Raw genomic sequence first — 23,932 nt, 5'->3', positions numbered from 1 at the left:
ATGCTGATTTTCGATTTCATTCTTTGAGAAATACTTTCTCTGCACCTCGGAAGTGGACTTCAATGAAATCTTTGTACAATATACAGTTGTTATATTAGTACCATAAAATTACTTACGTTAGTAATATACAGCGTACCGTTAGTAGTTAGGAGGTCATAGGGTAACAGATTTGTATTTGTGTACGCGAATCTGTTAAATGCGGATCAGTCTATTTTTACAATGCCAGAATGACGCCAGCCAATGCATATTGTGCAATTCAATGAGTTGGGACACGGCCTTACATTGTAACATTAGCTTCAGAGGGAAGGTTACGCAGAACAGGTTCTCGCGCGGGTCAATAGCACAAGTCCATCTCTAGTGTACACGAAGTGAAGTTTCTGCAGCAGACGCGACCCTCTAGTTCCTCTGTAAAGCACTGAGTAATGCGTGGACAGACGAATTTTCCAGCCTAATCTAGCTGACAGGACGGCGACAGCCAGTACTATCAGAGGAACAGCGGTGCGCACGTGAGTGCATGAATTAAACAGCAAATTGTTGGAGAAGGATCTACATTCCAACATTTTCTATCGCATAATTATTCATCGCAGAGAAGTGTTCGGTAGTGTCCGAAGAGTATAGATTATCAAGGTGAATGGAGGGCTGTGGTATTCAATGAGGGTCTTTTCTGTCTTGGACACAATGCGGCCCTGTAAGTGCTTATAGATATGCGTGTTAACGGAAGATTCCAGCATGTATTAACAATCGCCATATAGGATCTGCACTTGGCACTTCGGTATGACGAGCAATAAGCTACATATGCGGCTTGCTTACCATTTGTGATTTACCAGAGTAGTGTGACTAGCATGTCGTACATTCGTGATACGGTCAATCCAAATCTCCCACCTTACCAGGACAATTTGCAGAACCTTCGTCCAGCAGATAACGCATGTCCCCGTGCCGTTTGAGCAATTGAGCATGTTGATGCGGTATTTGGCTTCTACGCCGGGCTTGTAGATGCCCAGATCTAAGCCTTATGTAACGGATGTACGGCGCCGGCCCGCTAAATCATGCGTAGGCAAGGACAATCGCCCTGCTACGCTAACATCTTGGGCGAACGTAGGATATCGAATTAGAGACAGGCCTTCAGTATCTGTACAACGGGTTACTTGCACGAACAACTACTTCTGTGGCCGCTGGTTACATGTTCTGTTAAAGTGCGTACGGGAGGTTTTAAAATTCCTTGTTTAAAATGTTAGAAATGTTTAGCGAGTGTGATGTTGGAATTAGTGCTCTCTACCATCACCATCGTCTTGTGCATTAACTTTTGGTCAAATCCGTGAATATCTGTTGGATTTTCTTAAATTCCCTTCCTCCAGTGTAGATCAGTAGACATACCACTCGGTATTAAGATATTATTATATATTTTAACAATCATCATCTTTATTGGCATATCATTTTAAGCGATAACAGATAACAAAAAAATCGTCAAGGGTCTGTTCTTTTCCACTTTCTCGTGAACTTTCTGTATCAAGTCTTCATGATGACAAAGTCGCCCACTTCGTTCCTTATCATGAACATTCGTGCGACCATGTTTAAAAGCACTAACTCATTTCCATACTATTCCATCGCACATAATGTTTTCTCCACATTCTTCACTCATCTGGCAATGAATTTCAGCCTTTTTCACACCTTTAGCACTGAAAACACAACCCATAGTGCGTACTTCACAGTCGACAGAATTCTTAATGGGAGGAGGTATTTTAATTACACACAAACAAACGTAAACACGGTCGAATAGTACCATAATAGGGTCTGTGGCTTACCAACAGATGTAGAAACACATCGCTCATGCGCGGGGTGCCGACATCAGGGCTACAGCAGCCGAATTAAAAAAAAAAAAAAAATAATCTCGTATTTATTTCCTCCTGTTTGAATTAATTGGGCTTAAAGTTTTAGTGGCTGAGCACATACATATAGCAAATATATTAAGTAGTACAGCACTTAGTAATTGCTGCTAGTTTCTCTGCACTTTGTATTAATATTTTTCTTTAATATTTGGTTTCTATTAGGTGCTGCTGCAGTAACTGGAGCATTTACACCATCTATTTTGAAAGCTATGGCATCCTGGAATGAACGACCAGTGATTTTCGCCCTGAGTAACCCAACGAGTAAAGCAGAGTGCAGCGCACAAGCTGCTTACGACAACACGAACGTAAGTAATAAATTTTAATTTCTGTTTGGTTCCCCGAGTGCTTTTTATTTTAAACATTTTTGTTTCATCTATACTACATTAAGAATTACAAGTTTACGTGAACTGTCTGACTATATAATTCACATTTCACAATAAAACTTTAAGAAAACGTATTTTAGAATTACTTCTTTCTTTTTTATTTATTTGAATCTATCTATCTATCTATCTATCTATCTATCTATCTATCTATATATATATATATATATATATATATATATATATATATATATATATATATATAATATTTAAGTAAGAGTTAAAAAATTACCGATATTTGTGTGTGTACCACATTGAAAGTTTGATTTTAAAAAATCTTACGGAGTGTGCTAAGGCGAAATTTGCTTTCGGGTTTACGCTTATATCTTCCGAATCCCGTTTACTATCTAAACGAAACTTTCCAGTTTTAAGTAGTAGGACATCGTAATAATCATTAAACCGGGACACAAGTTTGAAATTACTAAATGCATTTTTGCAATTGTTTGAAACAGGAGTACTTTTGACCAGGCCCGTATTTATATACTGTGCGCCTCTGTGCTCTAAATAATTTTCCGCCCCCTCCCCCGAAAACGACCTATAGTAGAGTTGAATTCGCCGTTTTTGGGGTCGCTGAGATGAATAGTGACAGTTTTAATTCAATTTAACTTCAAAGTCATACTCCATTCTCCAGGGAGGAGCGAGATTTTAAAACTAATCGAAAACGACAGATATTAGTGTTGAATTAATAGTTTTCGAGGTCACTGAGTTTAACGGTATCAGTTTTCATGACGTTTAACTTCATCCTCATCCTATGAAGTGGGGGTGGGAGAGGATGATTCTTTAAAAATAATCAGATAAGTTTACTAATTAGTAACTATTGTAATTAGAGCGAATTAAACACATGAACGTACTTTCTCGCACTTGGGACCAGGACTCTGCGGATTGCTAGTTTTCAATATTACTTCATTGTGAATTTTCAAAAATCCAAAATTTTGTGGCCCCCTAAATTCTGCCGCCCTGTGCTCGAGCACAGAATAGCACTTACCTAAATAGGGGCCTACTTTTGACATGTACTAAAGAATAGTTTAAAGTTTAAAACTAAAAATGTGTGTATGTTTGATAACTTATTTTATTGATATCTCGAAGTTGAAAAATATGTTCCATGCACTAACAAAATTTCTTGAGAAGCAAATGAAACCAAAAAGATATATAAATAAGTAAATATATCTGTTCTTTACTGATCTGTTGTTGAAGTGTTCACAGTGTTTTTGTTATATTAAAATGCTACAGAACTGAAGAATTTAAAACTCTTGATTATAAACATTTGTCTGTAGAAAAAAATAACTTTGTAACAAACGTTTCACATATCGTAACAAATAATACCGATTCACTTAAATACTTCAATTCATAAGACTTGTGCCTGCTATTGTCAATTGAAGAAATCTCAAAAGAAATGTCTTCCCGAGATATGTCCAATACTAGGGAAAGCTTTTTAAGTCTGGATGTTTCTCTTTCTCTTTAAGGGTCTTCTGAAATGACACCAGAGCCTGAAAGTCATTATTTAACCTGTCTCTGACATTTTGCACTATTTCCTCTCTGTAACACTCCCCACTTTTGATCATCTCTTGTTTGGAGATTCATCACAAAAAGTAACACCTGTCTTTCCTAGAGAAGATATCTTTGCTTTTGACGCATCAAGAATTTCTTCCATATTGTAGAAAGAAACTACCCATACGACTGCATTTACGAACGACATGGCTTCAAAAATGTTGTTCGAAGTACTTTGAAGAGCCCTACGCAGTCTTGCTAGCGCCTTCAATAACTTTGACAACAGAGTCAAAACAAACACGGTAGAAGGTTTCTTCAATAGTAGTAGAAGTCCTCCAGCTAAACTAGACTAGTCTGCACCGTCGCTGTAAATCTGTTTGAGGGATAAGCAGATAGTGGTGAAGTGTTCCCAAATACTGACCACGCTACCTTCTAAGATAACCAACATGTCTTTCCTGGCTGAAGAAGTTTATGTGGTAATTTCATCCGTTTCAGTTTCCTGTAATATACTCACCCTTTTATTGCTGGATCGAAACAATGAAAATAGGTAATTAATTAAACTTATTACTCTCTTGACTACCGGTGACGATTCACAAGCTCTAAGCAAAGCAAGTTGTAGCAAGTGAACTCTGCTGTGAACAAATATCATTTTGGGGGATTCATGTCACAAGAGAGCTTGCCTGTCTTTATGTTTGCCACTGAAGTTAGAAGCGCCATCAACTTATGCTGCAACCAATTTTTCAGTGAGAAACCAATATCTTGGATTTCATTTACAATAACTTACGTTAAACCTTAGGCCTTAGTGGATCGTAAGGGTACAGCACACACGAATGTCTCTACTATAGAAGTGCCCACGATATGGCGAACAGATAAACTAAACATTTCTCTCCCATTAACATCAGTACATTCATCTGCCGTCAGTGCAAATTCCCCGGTGTTCTTGGCGATGTCTTTCTGAATGGAAGAGACATTATCGACAAAGTACTTATAAGATGTATATGACTAATTTTGCAGACAAATGGTGAGCACTCTGTGGAGAAGACACTATGGCCGATAGAAAACTGGTGTTATTTTGAACTTCCCGGTTCTGAGTCATTTAGTTTTTTTTTTTTCTGCAGTGACTTCTGCAAATGTAGTTCCAATGTGATCTTCCTCTTCATTGTCCCTGAATGGCTCATCTTATTACGAAAAATGAGAAAATTAACCTCCATCACAAAGAACATTACATTTGAATATCCACCCAAAATACAACCACCGTCAAAAAATTTAAAATGTAAACTTTTGACTATTAACGTCATATGATGGCACATGCGTTAATTATTATTATTATTTTTTGATGATAAGCTACTTTTTAAATGGTCAACTGAACTTCGTTGAATTCCAGATAACAGAGGGATGTAGTTACGGGTGAGGGACACAGGGGGGCCAGCCCGTATCTAAGCAAAATTCTGGTCTGAAATATTTGGACATGCCTTATTTATGAAGAAAATTTTACGTTTCAGGCAGTTCGTATGTAGATGAGAAAGATAATATTCAAATTCAAAATACCTTTTTGGTATCCAAAATCTTGAATGTTGCAATCACAACCTTATATTAATACACAGAAGTTTCTCCCGAAGTGTTAAGAAAGTATATTTTGATGAAAAGTAAAGAAATTTCGTTCAAAGTATGGAGCTCTTCGCTCAAAATTTAGAGATACTTAATTTAAGAAGAAACTCACTTCGTACTATTATTTGGGATTTCGCTTTATACATACATACATAACACACACACACACACACACACACACACATATATATATATATATATATATATATATATATATATATATATATATATATTGTATGATAAATCCATAGGGATCAAGTAATAGAGTGCAAATCCTCCCTAATATTTAAAGCAGGAACAGCAAGTGCCTAGAATAGAACAGCCAATCACGTCGCGATATCATTGATGTATAAAAACGAAATAAATAAGTATTTTAAAAATAAATATAAAAAGTAAAGAAATAATGGTGTAGTAGGAATGAACCCCGTCTTGTTCATTAGTAGGTATAATAGGAGTTTTTTCAGTGCTATCCAGAAGGTCAGCCACCCATCTACTCCGTTACTTTGTTCATTTAGTGTCCCGCTTGTTCTAGATTATTCGTCCGTATTATATTCACTTGTGCGTATTTATGCTTTGACACGGGCTACGTGACATCTTCTATTTTACGGTTTTCTATTCAGATGAGGTAATTTGCTTTAGAAACGGTAAATTAAAATTATACGTGAGTAATGGCATTTCGCAGCAATTCGTTTTTCAAGATATTAGGATTCACTTCAGAAATACTTGGATTCTAATGTTATACGTATGGTGGACCAGTTATGTACATGCTGTTCCATAAAGAATGACCGCACTCTTTATTGCTGATTTGAGGCAAAAATTTTCTAAGTCCATTTCGGGTATCTTCGGAAAAAAGTAAACCAGGTTCGAACCTCCAAACCAACTTTTGTAATCGGGAAAAGTTGTGTAGATGTGTTTTTCTTCTTTTACATATAATAAGACTTGTTACTAAGTGTAGAAGGAAAGTATCATTAATTGAAATACTTAATGATACAATATTTCGAAACCATGTATTAATGTCAGCACATGCTTGTTTGTCATTTAGCTTTCCACACGTAAAAGAGCATTTAGATATGTAAAGGAATCTTTCCATGTGTAAAAGAAAGATTGAAAGAAAATTTATCGAACATAATTCTCGCCTGCGTAGTAAAATAAAAGACAAAATAGAACAGAAACAGCGTTTGCAATGGATATGAATCATTGTCTTGAAAAGCAAATAATATTTCAGTAGAACGACGTACTTACTCTGGAGTGGTCTTGTTAGCTCAGTGGTAAGCCATTCGAGTTCAAATGGTGAGGTCGTGGGTTCGATTCTCAGCTGGGACACTTCTTTTTATTGTACGAAATTCTATTTTCCGCAATGCATGAAAAATTATATAAAATAATTACATTAAAATACATCAGTTGTATACATATTCATATAATCATTGCATATCATAAGTAATTATTATGTTGAAAATATAACATCTGAGATAGGTGTTCACAGTACGTCGGCATTATATATGTGAATGTTAAATTCAAATGAAGATAGTCTTATAATATCAATAAATAAGTTATGTAGCGTATTTATTTGCAGCTATTTGTCATATAGAGGTTACTTCTCAACACTCTCATTTCAGCATGTCATTCTTGAAATACGTATCCAAGGCATAAAGAGGGTATAAACAGAGAATATGCAAAGTCGGATCGTGGTTTCAGACAAACAACTTAATAGCACCAAAACGCTCCAAGAAATTCCCCAGCACCAAAGACCACGTGAACAGACTGAAATTGTCCTTAGAGCGGAAAGTCTTTACAACAGAAAGCCTTGATCTCTCTCTTTCTCGCTATCTTATGTACAGTAGGATCGATAATCTTACGTCAAAAATCCGAACGCGGTCCCTAGAAACGTTTTTACATTTTGTCTTACCGCTAGCAAAAAACAAACAATAGGGTTGTGCGTCGGCGTTGTGTAAAGTCAGTGTTTTTACAAAAGCTCATTCATAAGTAATTGTTTGTCATACATATTTTTATTTGTATCTTCCCTTAGACCTATATAAGTTAAGTTTTAAATGTGAGTTACAAGATCAGCGAAATTTAGTGTACGAGCAGGTTCTTCAGAAACATTAAATGTAAGTAGCCTTACGTACGGTATTGCAATTACTGCATGTACTGTATAACCACTGTATCAATAAAAGAGCATACCGTACAGTATATTTAAGCCTAAATGGCATTTCTTCGGTCATTTTCGAAAATCCGAACTACCTGTGGTCCCAATTAGTTCGGATTTTTGACTTCCTACTATATATATATATATAATTACTTAAAAATTTAAAATTACAGAAACAAATAGAAATTTGAATATAACGTTTTTACAACAATTAATTTTCCAACATTCTTAGATGAAAACCTCGGCTGAATATATGATTGTTTACAAATATATATAATCTAACGAAAATAAAGTTTAAATTTCTGTGTGTCTATGTGCGGCCTGGGAACCAGACAAGTGGACCGAGAATTACTAAATTTTGGTCACGGTTACCTTGATCCAGATCCCAGACCAAGACGAAGCTTTTTCTTCAAAATTCGAACCGGGAAGGGGGGCGTTTACCGAAACATAAATATAGTAGAAAATGACCGATATTGGTGTCGATTTCATAGTTTTCGCGGTCGCTGAGATCAATGGTGAAACTCCGATTGCATTAACCTTCAAATTCATCCATCGGGCTGCGGGCCGGAAGTCACCGGGAAGATACCAAGACATTTAAAAATAATCCAAAATGATCGATATTATGGTTAAATCCATAGTTTTCGCGGTCGCTGAGATCAATGGTGCCACTTCCATTAGTGATGACTTTCAAATTAAGCTAGCATTGTATGCGAATCGGGAGTCACCTGCTGGGGAGGGGGTTACCGAGAATTTAAAAAATAATCCAAAATTACCAATATTAATGTCAAATCCATAGTTTTTGCAGTGGCTGAGATAAATGGTGATACTCCCACAGGCGTAGACTTTCAAACACAGCCCCCTTCGGCTGGGAATCAAGGGTTTACAGGGATATGTAGAAGTAGTAGACAATTACCGGTATTTGTTTTCTTTCGTTGTTCAGTTTGTTTACATAGATATTTTATGTGACCCACACGAAGAATTGGTATTCAGCTAGTGTATATATATATATATATATATATATATATATATATATATATATATTTCAAAGAGTGTGTGTGTGCGCGTGCGCGCAGTGGGGCATCAGTCATGCTGTGGCTAGCCCTTACGTAGCCAAGTGCTTGGAATTAAGGTAAAAGCAAAACAAACTGTGGATATTGCCAAAGTTTATGCCGAACTGACTCTCCTACTGTAAAACTCATCTTGCCCAGCATTCCTTCCATTTCTATATTCTACCATAAATTTCATAATACATAATCACCTATCCTTTAGCCTAAAGGACACAACGTGGAACGTAGAATTTAACATTAGTGATGTAATAAACCTACAATGGGACACTTTTTGTTTTACCTTGGTGCATTATAATTTTGCAGTAATAAGACAAGTGTTTACCTCTTCTGATATCAGTTTTACAGTTTCAGATTACTAGAGATAGCCACGGAGTTTTCAATGAAGGATTTATTACCATCTTGAACACTTGCTATTTTGCACAAATTTAGCATAGAAACTCGAGACTCTTACCATCTTCTTTCTTTTAGCAATACTTTTAAATGATGTACTACTTGATTCCCCTTGCCATTTGCAAATTTTGAATTGGATCTCTCCTGGGGACCTTGAGGCAAATGTTTTTACTTCGATACGGGGTACCTTTGAAATTATGAAATGCGTGTTTTCCGGTTTTGACATTTGTTTAATAGTTTTAGACTTTTAGGAGTGCCAACGGACTTCATGGGTATCATGTTTCTTTATTCTCTTAGTTTTCAGATACCCCCCCCCCATGCCGTAAGCATCAGTGGACCACCGATGGGCAAGCTATCGACAAAAGTTAGTGGCCCCGCAGCGACGATCCACGGTGGCCCCACTTCCATTTAGAAAATTATAGCACCAGCGGCAGAGACGCGACGAAACGCCAACGAACCACAAAATTACTCCCCCAAAATATGTTAAATCGCCTGTATGCGTGATTTGTTTATATTGAGGTGAGTCTAAAAAAACACTATATATATAATTATATATATACAAGTACCCCGAGGTAGGCGCGAACCTTCAACCTTAGGTTTACTAGCCACGTACTCTTCCGACTTCGCCACGGAAACGATGAAGAAAATCTCGCTTGTAGGAGGATAAATTATTGAGGTCTTAATTTATCCAATCAGAGAAATCTCTCTATCTCGAGTTCTATGAGATGATACCATGAACCGTTTCAGATTTATTGCTTTCTGATGGGGTACTATCCATGTGCAAAATTTGAGCAAAATCGGCAACGCGTACCTTCGAAGCCTCTCCTCTTCAATACAATGTTAACCAGAAATGACGTGGGTCAATGAAAACGATCCACAATACGCTGACCTACCACGCATCGTGACTCACAACCCACGATGAACCACTATAAACCACTCTGAACCATTGTGACCAACTCCGTCCCACTAAAACCCATCATCATCAGCTCTGACCCATAACTCACGCCATCCTCTCCACTGACTAAAGTGGTTATACTTGTAATAAAACCTAGTTTAACAAGTAACTTATCTTCGAAATCTATAGCAAAAATTTTAGTTGTTCGGTAAATTTCTTACTAAACCTGCCTCAAATTCTTTGTTGGTTCTTTCTGAACTACTACATAATTCTACTTCTGTTTTCGTCTATTTCTTGGGAAGTTTTTGCGCAATTCCGCATTAGATTTTTCGAACTTTTTCTAATTTTTCATTCATTTACCCAACTTTATTGACTACATTTACAGACGACTTATTTCTGGAAACAATATTTGAAAATCGAGATTATCGTGTCCTGGCATGCTAATGAATTTAAAACACAAAGCAATGGCAATACACCATACCAGATAATTCAATAAATATTAGTGCATACTAAAATAACCTAACTCACACTTCGTATAAAATTCTGTGGGTACAACCTCTTCGGAACTAAATATTACGACCGTTCCTGTTCCGAGAGCGCATTCTGTTATGATAACAAATTTAGTTCCTGTGAAGGGCAGATTATCTATTAGACGAGTTGGTCGGTTTAAAACTATGCATTTTCCCGAAGTTGTCCGAGACAATTATTTGTTTAATCCGTTTCCATTGACAACGCTTACTACAGTCCCATTTATGTTCAGAAAGGCATCAGTTAGTGCAGAAAGGCATCAGTTAGTGCATAGTTGATCTTAACAGATCCTTCCACCTTCCGTTTGCCCGTGCCCGCCAATTAATACAACAAGTGTTGTATTATTTGTCAGGGACGATGAGATGTAAACATGCAGACATCCATAAGATTTGTTTACGCATGTTGCAACTTGCCAACATACTCCAGACATCAGGAGGGCATGTAATCCTATTGTGCAATGTAAATTTGAACTATCTTACCTCAATCTGCCTTCCATATAAATTCTTACTGGACGTGCACTATACCCAACTCATTCAGTTAAATTGTTTATTTACGCTATAGAAACCAAACGTAACACTTTCACATTTTTCTTAATATTATTTTTAGATTTAGTTTTTTGCCCTGTTCTTACACTACTTGAGAGACCGACTGAACGCGGATAGTTTATGCAAAGGTACATATATATATATATATATATATATATATATATATATATATATATATATATATATATATATATCACATTTTCCATCACTAGAAACTGAGAATTGCAGTTTCTTCCGTCAGCTCTTCGTAATTTACTTAAAAGAATTAGTAGGTGATGATAACTTAAATTTTGGCTGACATACAATAAAGTGTCCACTACTGTGTCTTATTTAACTCAAATGACGCACTCTTCTCTAAATATTGCGTAGTTCGTTAAAAAGAAAATTTCCCGAGAAGTCTTATAAATATATTCCTCACGAATACTTAAAAGAAAAACAAATATTAATAAAGTCTAACGATACCATAAAGTAAAATACAAATTGTCTTCTTCGTTTTATGCACTTAGGTTTTTGAATTTATTTTAGGTCTGAGAGTTCTTACTTTCTGTCAGTCCTTATAAGGTTATAAGCACTCAATCACACACATATATTATCTGATCAGGATAGCAGTGCTGCTGCTTTTGGCTGAGGGTACTGCTGTTGTGTTTACCTCAGTTTCTAGAAAAGTGCGTTGGGACAGGGGAGCGGGGAGCACCACTCTGCAGTGTATCCAACGGTTTTTAAAGGTTGCGGTTTAGATGTTGTAAGTAGCCCAATCTGTTTGCGCTTAATAAAGAACGCCATAAATTATGTAGTTGTTATGAATGCAGGAATGTTTCACCATTCCTGCAGTAATGCAGATGTATTTTATATTATATATTGACATATGCATGAAAATTACCAGTTTTATTCAACATAGCACAATTGACAATTTAGTGAGTTTCTACCGTGTTTTAAGCAGATTGTATAAAAAAATTGATTACGTTTAATTTGATTTCATTATAAAACAGGAGAAACCTGTAAAACGCAGAACGACGATGCAAATGAAAAAATATTAATGTAGGATTGATAGCTTAGAGACTTGCGCAGTACCTTCTAACTGTAAGTTTAAATCAAGTTAAGGTTAAGGCTCACGATGCTGGTGTTTGTTTTAAGTATATGTTTATCGATTGACAGATAAATTATTTTCTCGAGTTTTAGCCAGGGAAGAATTCCGATACGTTTCCACTCGAGAACTGTGGGAGTCCTCTCCGTTGGCCTATTGGCAAGCGCATGTGCCTTTGCTGTACGTAGTTCTGGGTGCTGGCTCTTTTACGTGGGTAGTGTAAGCGTGTCATTGCTTCAGCACATAATAAATTCACAACTTTTATTTATGAGGACAGAAATTCCCCTTGAACTCCCTCTGAGTTTTTCTCAGATTCTAGCTCTCAGGCGACAGAGAATTAATTCTACTGCTTTCACACACAATATAATTTTGAAACTTGGAAGGCTAGTTTTATTTGTATGTCTGTAATACATAATCATTTGTTGATTGACTTCATAGGACTCAGGGTTGAAAAAAAAAACATGTTTTTTTAAAAAGAACTTTTTTATGTTTAAAACATGTTTTTTTTGTTTAAAACAAATTGTTTTAAACAAAAAAAACATCTTTAAAATGTTTATTTTGTTTAAAACAATAATCTAAATGCGCATATATATTACATTTTTACACTCTTAGGTATTGCTTGCCATCTATATTCAACCGCTAGATCAAATTTCGGAAACTTCCCTAATTTCGATCCGCCCAAATGTTCAATTCCGGAGAAAGAAATCGGGATTTTCCCAATCTCCGTTCACGGATTATGTAGTTTAGTTTCTTTGTGTTACGTTCTACTGGTCGTCTGCATTCTTAATCTTTAAACGCCCATTGACACAACTGCTGTGTCAGGGCTTTAAACCTCAATGGCTCAGTCTTAAACCTCAAATTAAGGCTGGAAGATGGTTTTGGTACCAGTTTATTCCTGAAAGATGCAGCTTTGCTGGTGCATTTTATGTATATGGAAGAAGGGTAAATATCGTGTTTTTTTTTTCAACAGTTTTTTGAGGGGCCATTCCCCCTCTTGGGGGATAGATTCATAAAAATTGTTAAGTAAAGCAATGAAGTAGGCCACTATATGCTAATATCGTGTATTTGTACTTCTTGCTTATATGGAGGAGAAGGGAGGGGGCAAAGTTAGCCATATTTTGGAGTTTAAGTTTTTTGACGTAAATTACATTTATTTTTACAAGAAACATCAATAGCTCAGCCTCTAATTAAGTTAGAAAGATGATTAGGTACCAAAGTATTTTTGAGGGATGAAGCTTTCCGTCAGTTGCATTTTATGTATATAGGGGTACGTATGTACGGCCGAGAAAGGGAGGATGAAGTTCGTTTTTTAATATTTCATCATTTTTTTCATCAGGTTTTGGTGGGTATTCCTCCCCCCTTTGTGGTACACCCACAAAAATTGGTATGCGAAGCAATGAGGTAGTCCCCTACATGATAGTGACCTGTATGTGTACTTGTTGTTTATAGAGGAAGAGGGGGTCAAATTTTGTTAATTTACATTTATTTTCGGGACGGTCCCATATAACACAAGATATATTTCACTGAAGTGGTCTAGAAGCATAATTTTTGTTCGTATACATGATGTGTGCAGCAAAAATGATTTGCATTTGGACGTGGTACTAGTGGGGGAGGGGGAGAGAATGTCTAATTCAATGAATGTTTTGTGCACATTTTTTTTTTTTTTTTTTTTTTTTGAAAATATTTCCTACATAAAACGAATTCATTAGCAATAGCTACCATTTCATACATTATTGTCACAAGTATGTGGCCTAGAGGAGAGTTACCAAAGAGCACGCACGCCCTAAGAGCGCGCAGTGCCAATTACGCTGAAGTGGTAACACACAGAACTATTATTGCTACTCTGTTTGATGCGTCTTTCTGTGAGAGTTGACACGAAGAAAAGGGAAGCTAACGTATCACTGCAAACAGAAAATACAGCTAAAAATAACATTTTTGAATTCTTGATGTAATATTTTAATACTCTTAGTTAAGAAATTATTCTGATATAGCAGCTAACTACAGTACCCTTGTTACATGGTAGAAAACATGAATGCAGATAGAATTATTTACCATGGCTTTGTTTCGGGGGTCTTGCATGTGCAGCCACATGGATGAATTTTACTCGAGTTGACTGCTGTTTCCCAAAGAGTGCGCGTTAGTGAGTTAGAAAAGAACGCGCGCGTACTCTTTGGGATAATTTCTTTGAGAGTGTGTGTGGGAAGTTAACGTATCACTGCAAACAGAAAATACAGCTAAAAATAACATTTTTGAATTCTTGATGTAATATTTTAATACTCTTAGTTAAGAAATTATTCTGATATAGCAGCTAACTACAGTACCCTTGTTGCATGGTAGAAAACATGAATGCAGATAGAATTATTTACCATGGCTTTGTTTCGGGGGTCTTGCATGTGCAGCCACATGGGTGAATTTTACTCGAGTTGACTGCTGTTTCCCAAAGAGTGCGCGTTAGTGAGTTAGAAAAGAACGCGCGCGTACTCTTTGGGATAATTTCTTTGAGTGTGTGTGTGGTATTCATATTACAGACTATGTGGTTATTCTCATCAGTTACTCTCGGAGTGTAATCTGATGTTTGAATGGATTGTAGAATTATTTGCAATTGTTTGTTTCCGATTCAAGCATGACTGTAAATCATCTATAAAAGTATTTTAAAATCACAAAATTTCTTAAATTACAATGATGATGATGATGATGATGATGATATGGTGTTCTGCCCGAAGGCAGACCTTTGGTCCATGGTAGTTTGCTATTGCCTTTCATGGTATGATGACATCGTCCTAAGAAGTGAGGAAATGATCATATGAAGATTCTGAAGTGTTCTGGAAGAAGATGCTGAGCTAAACATGGCTTCGATTACGATTGTCATGAAACGACGAATTAATAATTTTTTTAAAAAAAGATATACACTAAAGATATTGTTCAGGTTTTTTTTCCAGTTGGTAGGATAATGTAATGAAACCAAGAACTATGAATTAAAAAAAAAAATCATCATTAATTTTACTCATAAAAATCATAATTTGAGAGTGAAACTGAACGAAGATTTTCAGTAATATTTTTAATTTCGTGGATGTTCATAATATAATTTTTAAAACCACACGGACGTGTAATCAAGAAATTGTTGGAAGCAAAAGCAAAATAGTTTAGAATCACCTGTAGTTTAGAATCACCTAAACACCTATAGTGTTTATTAGTAATAATTAACATTTTGGATAAAATTACGAACAATTGAAAGCACCTTAGGGTAAATCAAATACTTTTTATTTTTTCATCGTTAGATAACAACAATATTTTTCAGAAAATGTTATTTTTTTCCAAACTCAAGCTTTATAATTTCATTACACCATAGAGAAAGGAAAACGTCTTAGACCTACAGAAACAGCAACTTCAAGCACGTCTGTTCATCCGAAATACATCATTACTCTTCCGAAATAAATAATATAAAAAAGCGACAAATTGCACGTATCAAACGTCGATCTGAATTTTTTACTATTTCTCCATTTCACAAGTTTCTTCAGAGCAAACGAGTCAAAGGAAATGTTAAGTCAAAGAGAAAACTCTTTGATCAGCCCGTTGAATCATCCACTTCAACAGAGAATACTGCAGCTGAGATCAACCAAAACTTCATGCGCAGTGTGTCACAAATTGAATGAAGAACCAATTGACGAAGACTGGATTCAGTGCATTAATTGTAAACGATGGTGACATGGGCAGTGGTCGTCATACGAAGGGGTTTATGTTTCAAGTATAATAGGTGTTGAGTGCGCCCTCTTAGGGACCGCAAAACGCACTCTTTGGGACACTGGTCCTTAAGAGTACGCATTTGAGTTTTTTAACTTTTTAACGTATATCTCCATTTCTACATCTAGTAGTAAACTTTTATATTTCTTACAATGTAGCCTAAACTTCAATTAAAATTTTGTACAATTTATATAATTTTTGCTTCACTACTTTCGGAGCTATTTGAAAATGAATATTAAGTGCGTGCTCTTTGGTAACCTTCCTCTACACATTCATCATTTTGTCAGCGTAGGGTGGCTGCAAGGGTTGCCAGGGCCCCGCAAAGTCAATATTTTCATATTTTTAATGATTTTTTTTTATGTATGTTCTTTTTCTACGAATACGGCGGGAATTTCACGAATGTTACCTCATTGGAACTTGTGGTCTATAAGCTTTTCAATGGTGTATAACTCATGACTCTGTGATAATTAGGAAGGTCACCAGAGCCCCGAACGTGAGAGTCTACCATTTTGTTAAAATACCTGGCGGGCGTTTAGAGTTAATTGTGTTGTTATGCCGTAGACATTAATCATTATTAGCTACCCATGTTGCAGATAGAGATGTATCTTGAAAACTGTTTAGTTAAAATATGTCATTTGCTCCTTGTAGGCTAGTTACTGCTCTTTTCTATGAGTTGTATTGTATTTGTCAGAGCATTTCTTCTAGCTTATGATGTGACAACTCTTCATTGTTATGGAAATGATAGTGATAAAAATAATACCCAAGTTTTGAATTTGTGAATTTGGATCTTAGAATAGTGTATATAGTGTGTTTAACTTCCGTTATTCTTGGAAATTAAGAAATGTTGAAATATTTCATTTGAATTTCTGTTGGTTTAGTTATACGCACATTGATGTGCAGAATTTCGTTCAGTAATTGCTGTAATAATAAGAATATAACTGCTTGTAATTTATTCCATGCACAAATCCTGCGGAGGATGGGTTGTTTGTTAGAAAATTAAATTAACTTACTCAATCTGATATTTTAGTTGTTTTAAACATGTTCAACCACCATCGAAAAAGAAAAACACGTTTAAAACATTTTGTTTAAAACGTTTAAAACAAACTGAATAAAACAACAGCCCTCGTTTTAAACATGTTTTAAACACTTGTTTTAAACATTTTGTTTTAAACATATCAACCCTGATAGGACTGAGTTTAGCCTGTAAGCACAAGTTGCCTATAGTACAAATATATCAGATAATGCCTTGTTTAATAGAAACCAGCCTTCCCCCTTCTTTATCTGAAAAACCCTCCATTGTTATGAAATTCAAAGACAAAAGCAATCGTCTTAACCAATTATATTTTTATTTCGAGTCTAAGTATTAAACTGTGCTATCTGTGGTTGCAAGAAATTGGATGATTTTTCTAATACTGAAGTTAGGTACCTAATATTGGCACTCTTCTTCTTCATGAATTGATGTAAGAAACGGCCGCATGATTTCCAGCTAATTATTTCATCACCGGTATTTTTGAGCAATGAGATAACAGTGGAAGACAAACTTCGTTCTTCTCAAACTTGATACTTTGAAAAACTTAAGCAAGCCGTTTTATTATTGAAATACATATTCACTCTAATTACAGTTTCAAAAATTCCCTTATTAATCTTACAATAATATAATGCCTGTAAGAGTTATCCTGAAAATGTATATTGTATATTTTTCTTGATGATACATAATTCAAATTTTTTTCTGAATTTCACTGGTTATAAGCAAGGGTGCCCATCAGGGGAGCAAGATGGGGCGCTCGCCCCCCCCCCTAGAGGAAATTGTACTTCAGAATATCGAAAACCCAACAGAGTTTTTACATTAATTACAGCAAAATTTGAACCTATATTTCAAACGTCGCTTATACTTGCTCCCCACCTTGGAAACCACAACATGGGCACCCTTGGTTATAAGAAACCTTCAATTGTCAGACACCACACTTGAAATTTTAATCGCTCCCCCTCCGCCCCCAATGCAACATTGGGTATATTTCTTTTAAAGTTATCTATCTAAAGGATCTGTTATCCAAATCGGCAGGAGAAGCAGCTGAAATATTATTGGATAACCTAACGAGGTTAATTAATCTTATTTTGTGTGGAAGTGTGCCTCAAGATATACGAAAATATTTCTTTGGAGCCACACTTTGTGCACTCCGTAAGAAAGAAGGCGGAATTCGCCCCATAGCTGTAGGTTGCACCTTAAGAAGATTGGCTTCTAAGCTCGCATGCTCCACTGTTTACCAGCAATGCTCTTCCTATTTTCAGCCCAACCAATTAGGGTTCGCAACGAAAAGAGGATGTGAAGCAATTATTCACTCAACTCGAACTTTTATCAAGAACCATGAAAGTTCACAGCACGTCATTCTCAAAATAGATTATAAAAATGCCTTTAATACGGTGGAACGTGATATCATGTTAAGTGAAATAAAGCAACAGCTCTCTGCCACCTACCCCTTTTTCTGGCAAAGCTACGCATGTCCATAAATGCTGTTTTTTGGAGAGAAAACAATACTCTCCCAGGTCGGTTGCCAACAAGGAGATCCGGCTGGCCCAATGCTTTTCAGCTTATCAATCCATCCTATAGTTCGCAAATTATCATCTGAACTAAACTTATTTTATCTGGATGATGGTACTTTGGGAGGTTCCCCACAATCCGTCTTTCAGGATGTGAATATTTTATTAGCAGAGTCTAAACGCATTGGTTTAGAAGTTAATCCTTCTAAATGTGAACTGTTTTTCACATCTGGACAAGTGGACACCACTATTGTATCACAATTTCAACAGCTTCTTCCTGGACTTCGAACAGTTAATGCGAACCAGTTATTTCTTCTAGGTGCTCCACTGCATGAAACAGGTTACGAAATAGCTTTTAATGAGCACCTAAATCAGCTTAAAACTGTTATTGAACGGTTAAAAATTTTACCATCTCACTTGGCATATTTCCTCCTAAAAAATTGCATGGGTATACCAAAGTTACAATATTTTCTTCGAACTACTCCAACATGACATATGCCATCTCTACTTCTCCAAATGGATGCCTGGCTGAAAAGAGCATTAGAGTCTATCGTAAATATATCTATGAATCAAATACAATGGACACAAGCTAGTCTTCCAATTCGTTTCGGAGGTTTGAATATCCGCAGAGTCTCCGACCTCAGCCTTCCAGCTTTTGTTTCCTCGTGTTATGGGGTGAGACCACTCGTCTCCAACATTCTTAACATTCCCGTTGATGATGTGGTCATTCATCACTTGATAGAGGCAATTGACGTATGGAAGTTCTTATTTGGGCAAGATATACCATCCACATTGGAAGTACAGAAAAGCTGGGACAAAATAATCTTAAAATCAATTATTGAATAAGAGCTATTCTTGGATAATGTATTTGATATAGCTCGCTTTAAGGCCTTACAAGAAAAAGAATCTGGCGCATGGTTGCAATCAATTCCATCGAGGAATATTGGAACTTTCATGGATAGCAATTCTTTTCGTCTTTGTGTTGCTCTACGCCGTGGCATGAACATGTGTAAAAAATTTACATGCATTTGTCGGGAGCAAGTCAATGAAAAGTGTTTGCATCCATTGAGCTGTCCCAAAAGCGCAGGCAGAGTGTCCCGTCACGCTGAATTAAATGATATCCTAAAGCGTGCTGTGGCCAGCATAGACGTGCCTTCAATTTTAGAACCATCAGGTTTATAAAGGGATGATGGGAAAAGACCAGATGGCATCACGTTAATCCCCTGGGAAAGGGGCAATGTCTAGTATGGGATGTCACTTGTGTTGATACTTTTGCAGCTTCTCATATCGTATCAACATCTAAGGAAGCTGGAAGTGCGGCAGAAACAGCGTGCAGACGAAAACATTTAAAATATAAATGCTTAAAAGAAGACCATTTTTTCATTCCCTTTGCTGTTGAAACAATGGGTGTTTTCAGCAAAGAGGCAAAGAATCTAGTGAGACAAATAGGTTCACAGCTGGTTGTGAAAACAGGAGATCCGCGGAGCAAACAATTTTTAATACAGAGACTCAGTTTAGCAATTCAGCGGGAAAACGCAGCTTGCATTTTTAAATCATTCCCCTCTGCTCCTATTATGGAAGAAGTTTTCTTTTTTAATCTTAAATAGTAATCCGTTCCACGCTAGCCACATTTACCATCAATAATATGAAGGTTCAATTATATCACATTGCACAGCACAGTGTTGCCTGGAATTTCGTATATTATGTAATGCATTGATTCTTTGTACATCATTTTGTATATTTCGGTTAACTTTTTATCTATGACAGGTTGACGATATTTCTTTTAATGTTTTGCATGTCTAATTTATTTTATGTTCTTTGGGTTGTCATTTAATTTACATTTTTATATTATGTATGTCCGTTTATAACTTAATGCAACTTTGTGTACTGGAAATTTATTGTCACCAATACATTTCTTTTAAATAAAGTTTTTTCAAAATGTGGCAGAAATACTGGAATTTCTTTATTGCCAAACCATACTAAATAATGACAGGTTAGGCATCAGAGGAAGTTATCTTTATCTACCCTCTCAATCATGAGTGGATCCAAGACTTCTTCGAAGTCGGTTAGGAGTGTGGCGGTGAAAGATTATCAGTTTCTCTTTTGTCGGACTTTTGCAGCACATCCAAATATGATTTCAATGCAAAAGAATTTTGTTACTCAAGACTACTTAAAAAACAATGGATCCAGACCTCGTATGTATTTTCTCAGAATATGAATTTCGGTTTCTGACACGAGCCTATTTCGTGGAAAAATTGGTTTCTTGCTGGTTCAATTTTTTAAATCACAAAATTGGTTGGGAATCGTAGATCCTATTTACAGCAATCGGTTCCGTTACTGTCAACAACCCTGTTTGAAACATCATATTGGAAAATTCTTTTAAAAGGGCAGCAATAGCGGGAATGCCGCGTTCACAAATCTCTCCACTGACTTCTATCCTTAGCCAACTGTATCCAGTTTCTACTTTGTATTCCAATCTCTGCGAGATCCATCTTAATATTGTCCTCCCATCTGCGCCTAGGTCTTCCTAATGGTCGTTTCCCGATTGGTCTTCCAGTCAAGACCCTGAAAGCGTGTCTACCCTCCTCCATTCTAGCTACATGACCCGCCCACCTAAGACTCCTAGACTTGACGACCCTAACAATGTTGGGTAAACCATATAAATTATGTAGTTCCTCGTTATGAAGTTTCCGCCATTCCCCATTCCCGTTCCTCTTGGGTCCGAATATTCGTCTCGGGATCTTGTTCTCAAATACTTTCAGTCTATGTTCTTCTCTCAGAGTAAGTGACCATGTTTCGCAGCCATACAGAACAACAGGCATGATTATCGTTTTATATATTTTAAGCTTCAAATTCCTCGACAGAATTCGCGACGACAAGAGATTTTGAACCGAATAGTAACACGAATTTCCTGCTTTTAGTCGATATTTAATTTCTCCGTGAACATGATTTTCGTCTGTTAATATTGATCCCAGATATTTGAAACTATCCACTTTATCAAAAGTATTATTTAATATTTTAACGCGTCCATAAGTTGCTGTATTCCGGTCCCGACGCACTTCCATGTATTTAGTTTTCTCTGCATTTACTTCTAAACCCATGTCCCTGCAAGCGTTTAATAAGATCTCTGCATTTCTTTCTATTGTTCTCCTATCATCCCCTATTAAATTTACATCATCAGCATATGCCATAACCTGGTGAATACCGTTCAACTCTAGGCCCTGGTTGCTATCTTTGATTTTCTTTATAGCGTATTCCAGAACGAAGTTAAATAATAATGGCGACAACGCATCTCCTTGCTTCAGGCCATTTTCGACGTGAAAGCTCGTGAACAAAAATTTTCCTACCCGGACTTTACTTTGGGATTCATTTAAACATATCTTAATTAATCTAATTAGCTTTCTCGGTATTCCAAGTTCTGTAAGAACGTTGTATAATGTTTCTCTCCTAACCGAGTCGTACGCCTTTCTAAAATCAATAAATAGTTGATGTACCGGGGTATTGTATTCCCACTTTTTTTCGAGTATTTGGCGAATGGTAAATATTTGGTCGATAGTTGATCGATTTCGTCTGAATCCGCACTGGTAATCTTCAATAATTTCATCTGCGTATGGGGTCTGTCTTGCTAATAAAATATTTGAAAGGATTTTATAGGATGTTGACAGAAGAGAAATGCCTCGATAATTATTACAATCAGTTTTGTCGCCTTTCTTGTGAATTGGAACAATGATTGATTCTTTCCACTCTTGTGGCAATTCTTCCTTGTTCCAAATAAGGAGAATGAGTTTTTGTATCTTGTTCCACAATTTTTCGCCTCCCGCTAAAATTAACGCAGCCGGAATTTCATCTACACCCGGAGATTTGTGTTTCTTTAATTTCTTTATAGCGGTTTCTACTTCTATTCGGTTGGGTTCTGGAATATACGGTTCTGCGGTGTCTATCTCTTTTTCTTCACGAACACTAGTTTTTGGTTGCGTGTTAAGCAAATCGTCAAAGAAATCTTTCCATCTATTTAATATGCTATCCGTGTCAGTGAGAATTGTACCGTCCGATTTCTTTAATATATAAGCACGAGGTTGATAGCCTTTCTTAAATTCGCTGATTCCCTTATACATGTCCCGGATGTTGTTATTTTTACTATTATCTTCAAGTTCCTTAATTTTAGCTTTCAGAAAATCGCGTTTCTTTGTTCTGAAAGTTTTGGAAGTTTCCCGCCTGATATCTGCGAAATTTTGTGTAGTTATTTCATTCGGGTTTTGTAGCCAGCGTAATTTTGTCTGTTTTCTTTTCTCTGCTAGTTTTATGTATTCCTGGTCGAACCATGGTTTATTCCTACGTATTTCCGCGTGTCCCAATTTTTCTTTTGCTGAAATTTTAATGCTATCTCTAATTTCAATCCAGGTATCCTCAACACTAGTGCATTCCGAATCTTCTAAAGCCGAAAATCTATTCGAAACTTCAATCTGATATTTCTCTCTTACCTGGCTCTCTTCTAATTTCTTTAAATTGAATCTCTCCGTTTTCGGACAATGAATATTACCTTTATTCAACGATAACCTCTCTCGTATTATCGCTGCTACCAGGTAGTGGTCAGTGTCACAATCAGCCCCTCTAAACGATCTGACATCAATTATGCTAGATTGCCTTCTTCTATCTACTAAAACGTGATCAATTTGATTATGTGTTTTCCCGTCTGGTGATGTCCAAGTGTATTTATGAACGTCGCGATGTGGGAATTATGTACTCTTCACGATTAGGTTTTTGGATGTTGCAAAGTTCACGAGTCTAACACCGTTGTCATTACTTTCCTTATGCAGACTTTCGTTCCCTATAATCGGTTTGAAAATATCCTCCCATCCTACCTTCGCATTGAAATCCCCTAATAGAATTTTCATATGGTATCGCGGGAGTTGGTCAAATATCCGTTCCACTTCTTCGTAAAAACTGTCTTTTATATCGTCATCCTTATCTTCAGTTGGGGCATGTACATTTAAAACAATAATATCACACCACCGTCCCTTAAGAGTAATAAAAGAAAGTCTATCAGTAACAAATTCAACCGTTTAATTGCTGGTAATATACGTTTATGAACGAAAAACCCTGTTCCTAACTGGTGATTTTTATTTCCTTCCCCGTAAAAGAACGTAAAATTTCCGGAATTCTCAGATCCATTTCCTTCCCATCTAACTTCCTGAACTCCTACTACGTCCATCGTGTATTTCTCTAACTCACTCGTTACGGATTTTAACGCGCCTGCCCTATAAAGACTCCTAATATTCCATGTACCAAATCTCATGTCCATTTTCTTTTGTTGAGGTCGTGCCAAGTTATCAGTCCTTGTCTGAGGCTTTTGTGAATATTTCTGAACAAGTGCTTTTTTTTTACTGGATGAGGCTGTTAGCCCTACCCAAACCCCCAAGCTGGAGGACCACTCCTAGTCGGCTGTCCGCGACTGCTTATTCAGTATATTCGCAGCTAACCTCTATATCTAGAGGCCTTCTCCTCGATCCGCAACCTGAGGACGCGCCATGCCGTGGTGACAGGAACCCACGTTATATATATATATATATATATATATAACGGTAATAGGCTATTATATAGTAATCGACATTAAATCGGTAAAGTTCATGGAAGAT

At 36.5% G+C, this 23,932-nt stretch overlaps 1 protein-coding gene across 2 annotated transcripts in view; it reads left to right on the top strand.

Annotated features, from left to right (window-relative positions):
• Men-b (NADP-dependent malic enzyme b, mitochondrial) overlaps positions 1-23,932 on the top strand; it is a 1,138,140-nt gene that overhangs the window by 937,649 nt on the left and 176,559 nt on the right. For both annotated transcript variants that reach the window (XM_081728616.1, XM_081728617.1), the window contains one exon: positions 2,049-2,191. In XM_081728616.1, the coding sequence (XP_081584742.1) occupies positions 2,049-2,191 (143 nt within the window). The remainder of the gene's footprint in view (positions 1-2,048; positions 2,192-23,932) is intronic.

The sequence above is a fragment of the Thermobia domestica genome, chromosome 10 (assembly GCF_964235325.1).
Source record: "Thermobia domestica chromosome 10, izTheDome1.hap1.1, whole genome shotgun sequence".
In the NCBI taxonomy this organism is placed as follows: domain Eukaryota; kingdom Metazoa; phylum Arthropoda; class Insecta; order Zygentoma; family Lepismatidae; genus Thermobia; species Thermobia domestica.
Note: the sequence above shows the minus strand (reverse complement) of the source record. Positions and strands in the feature narration are given on the sequence as shown.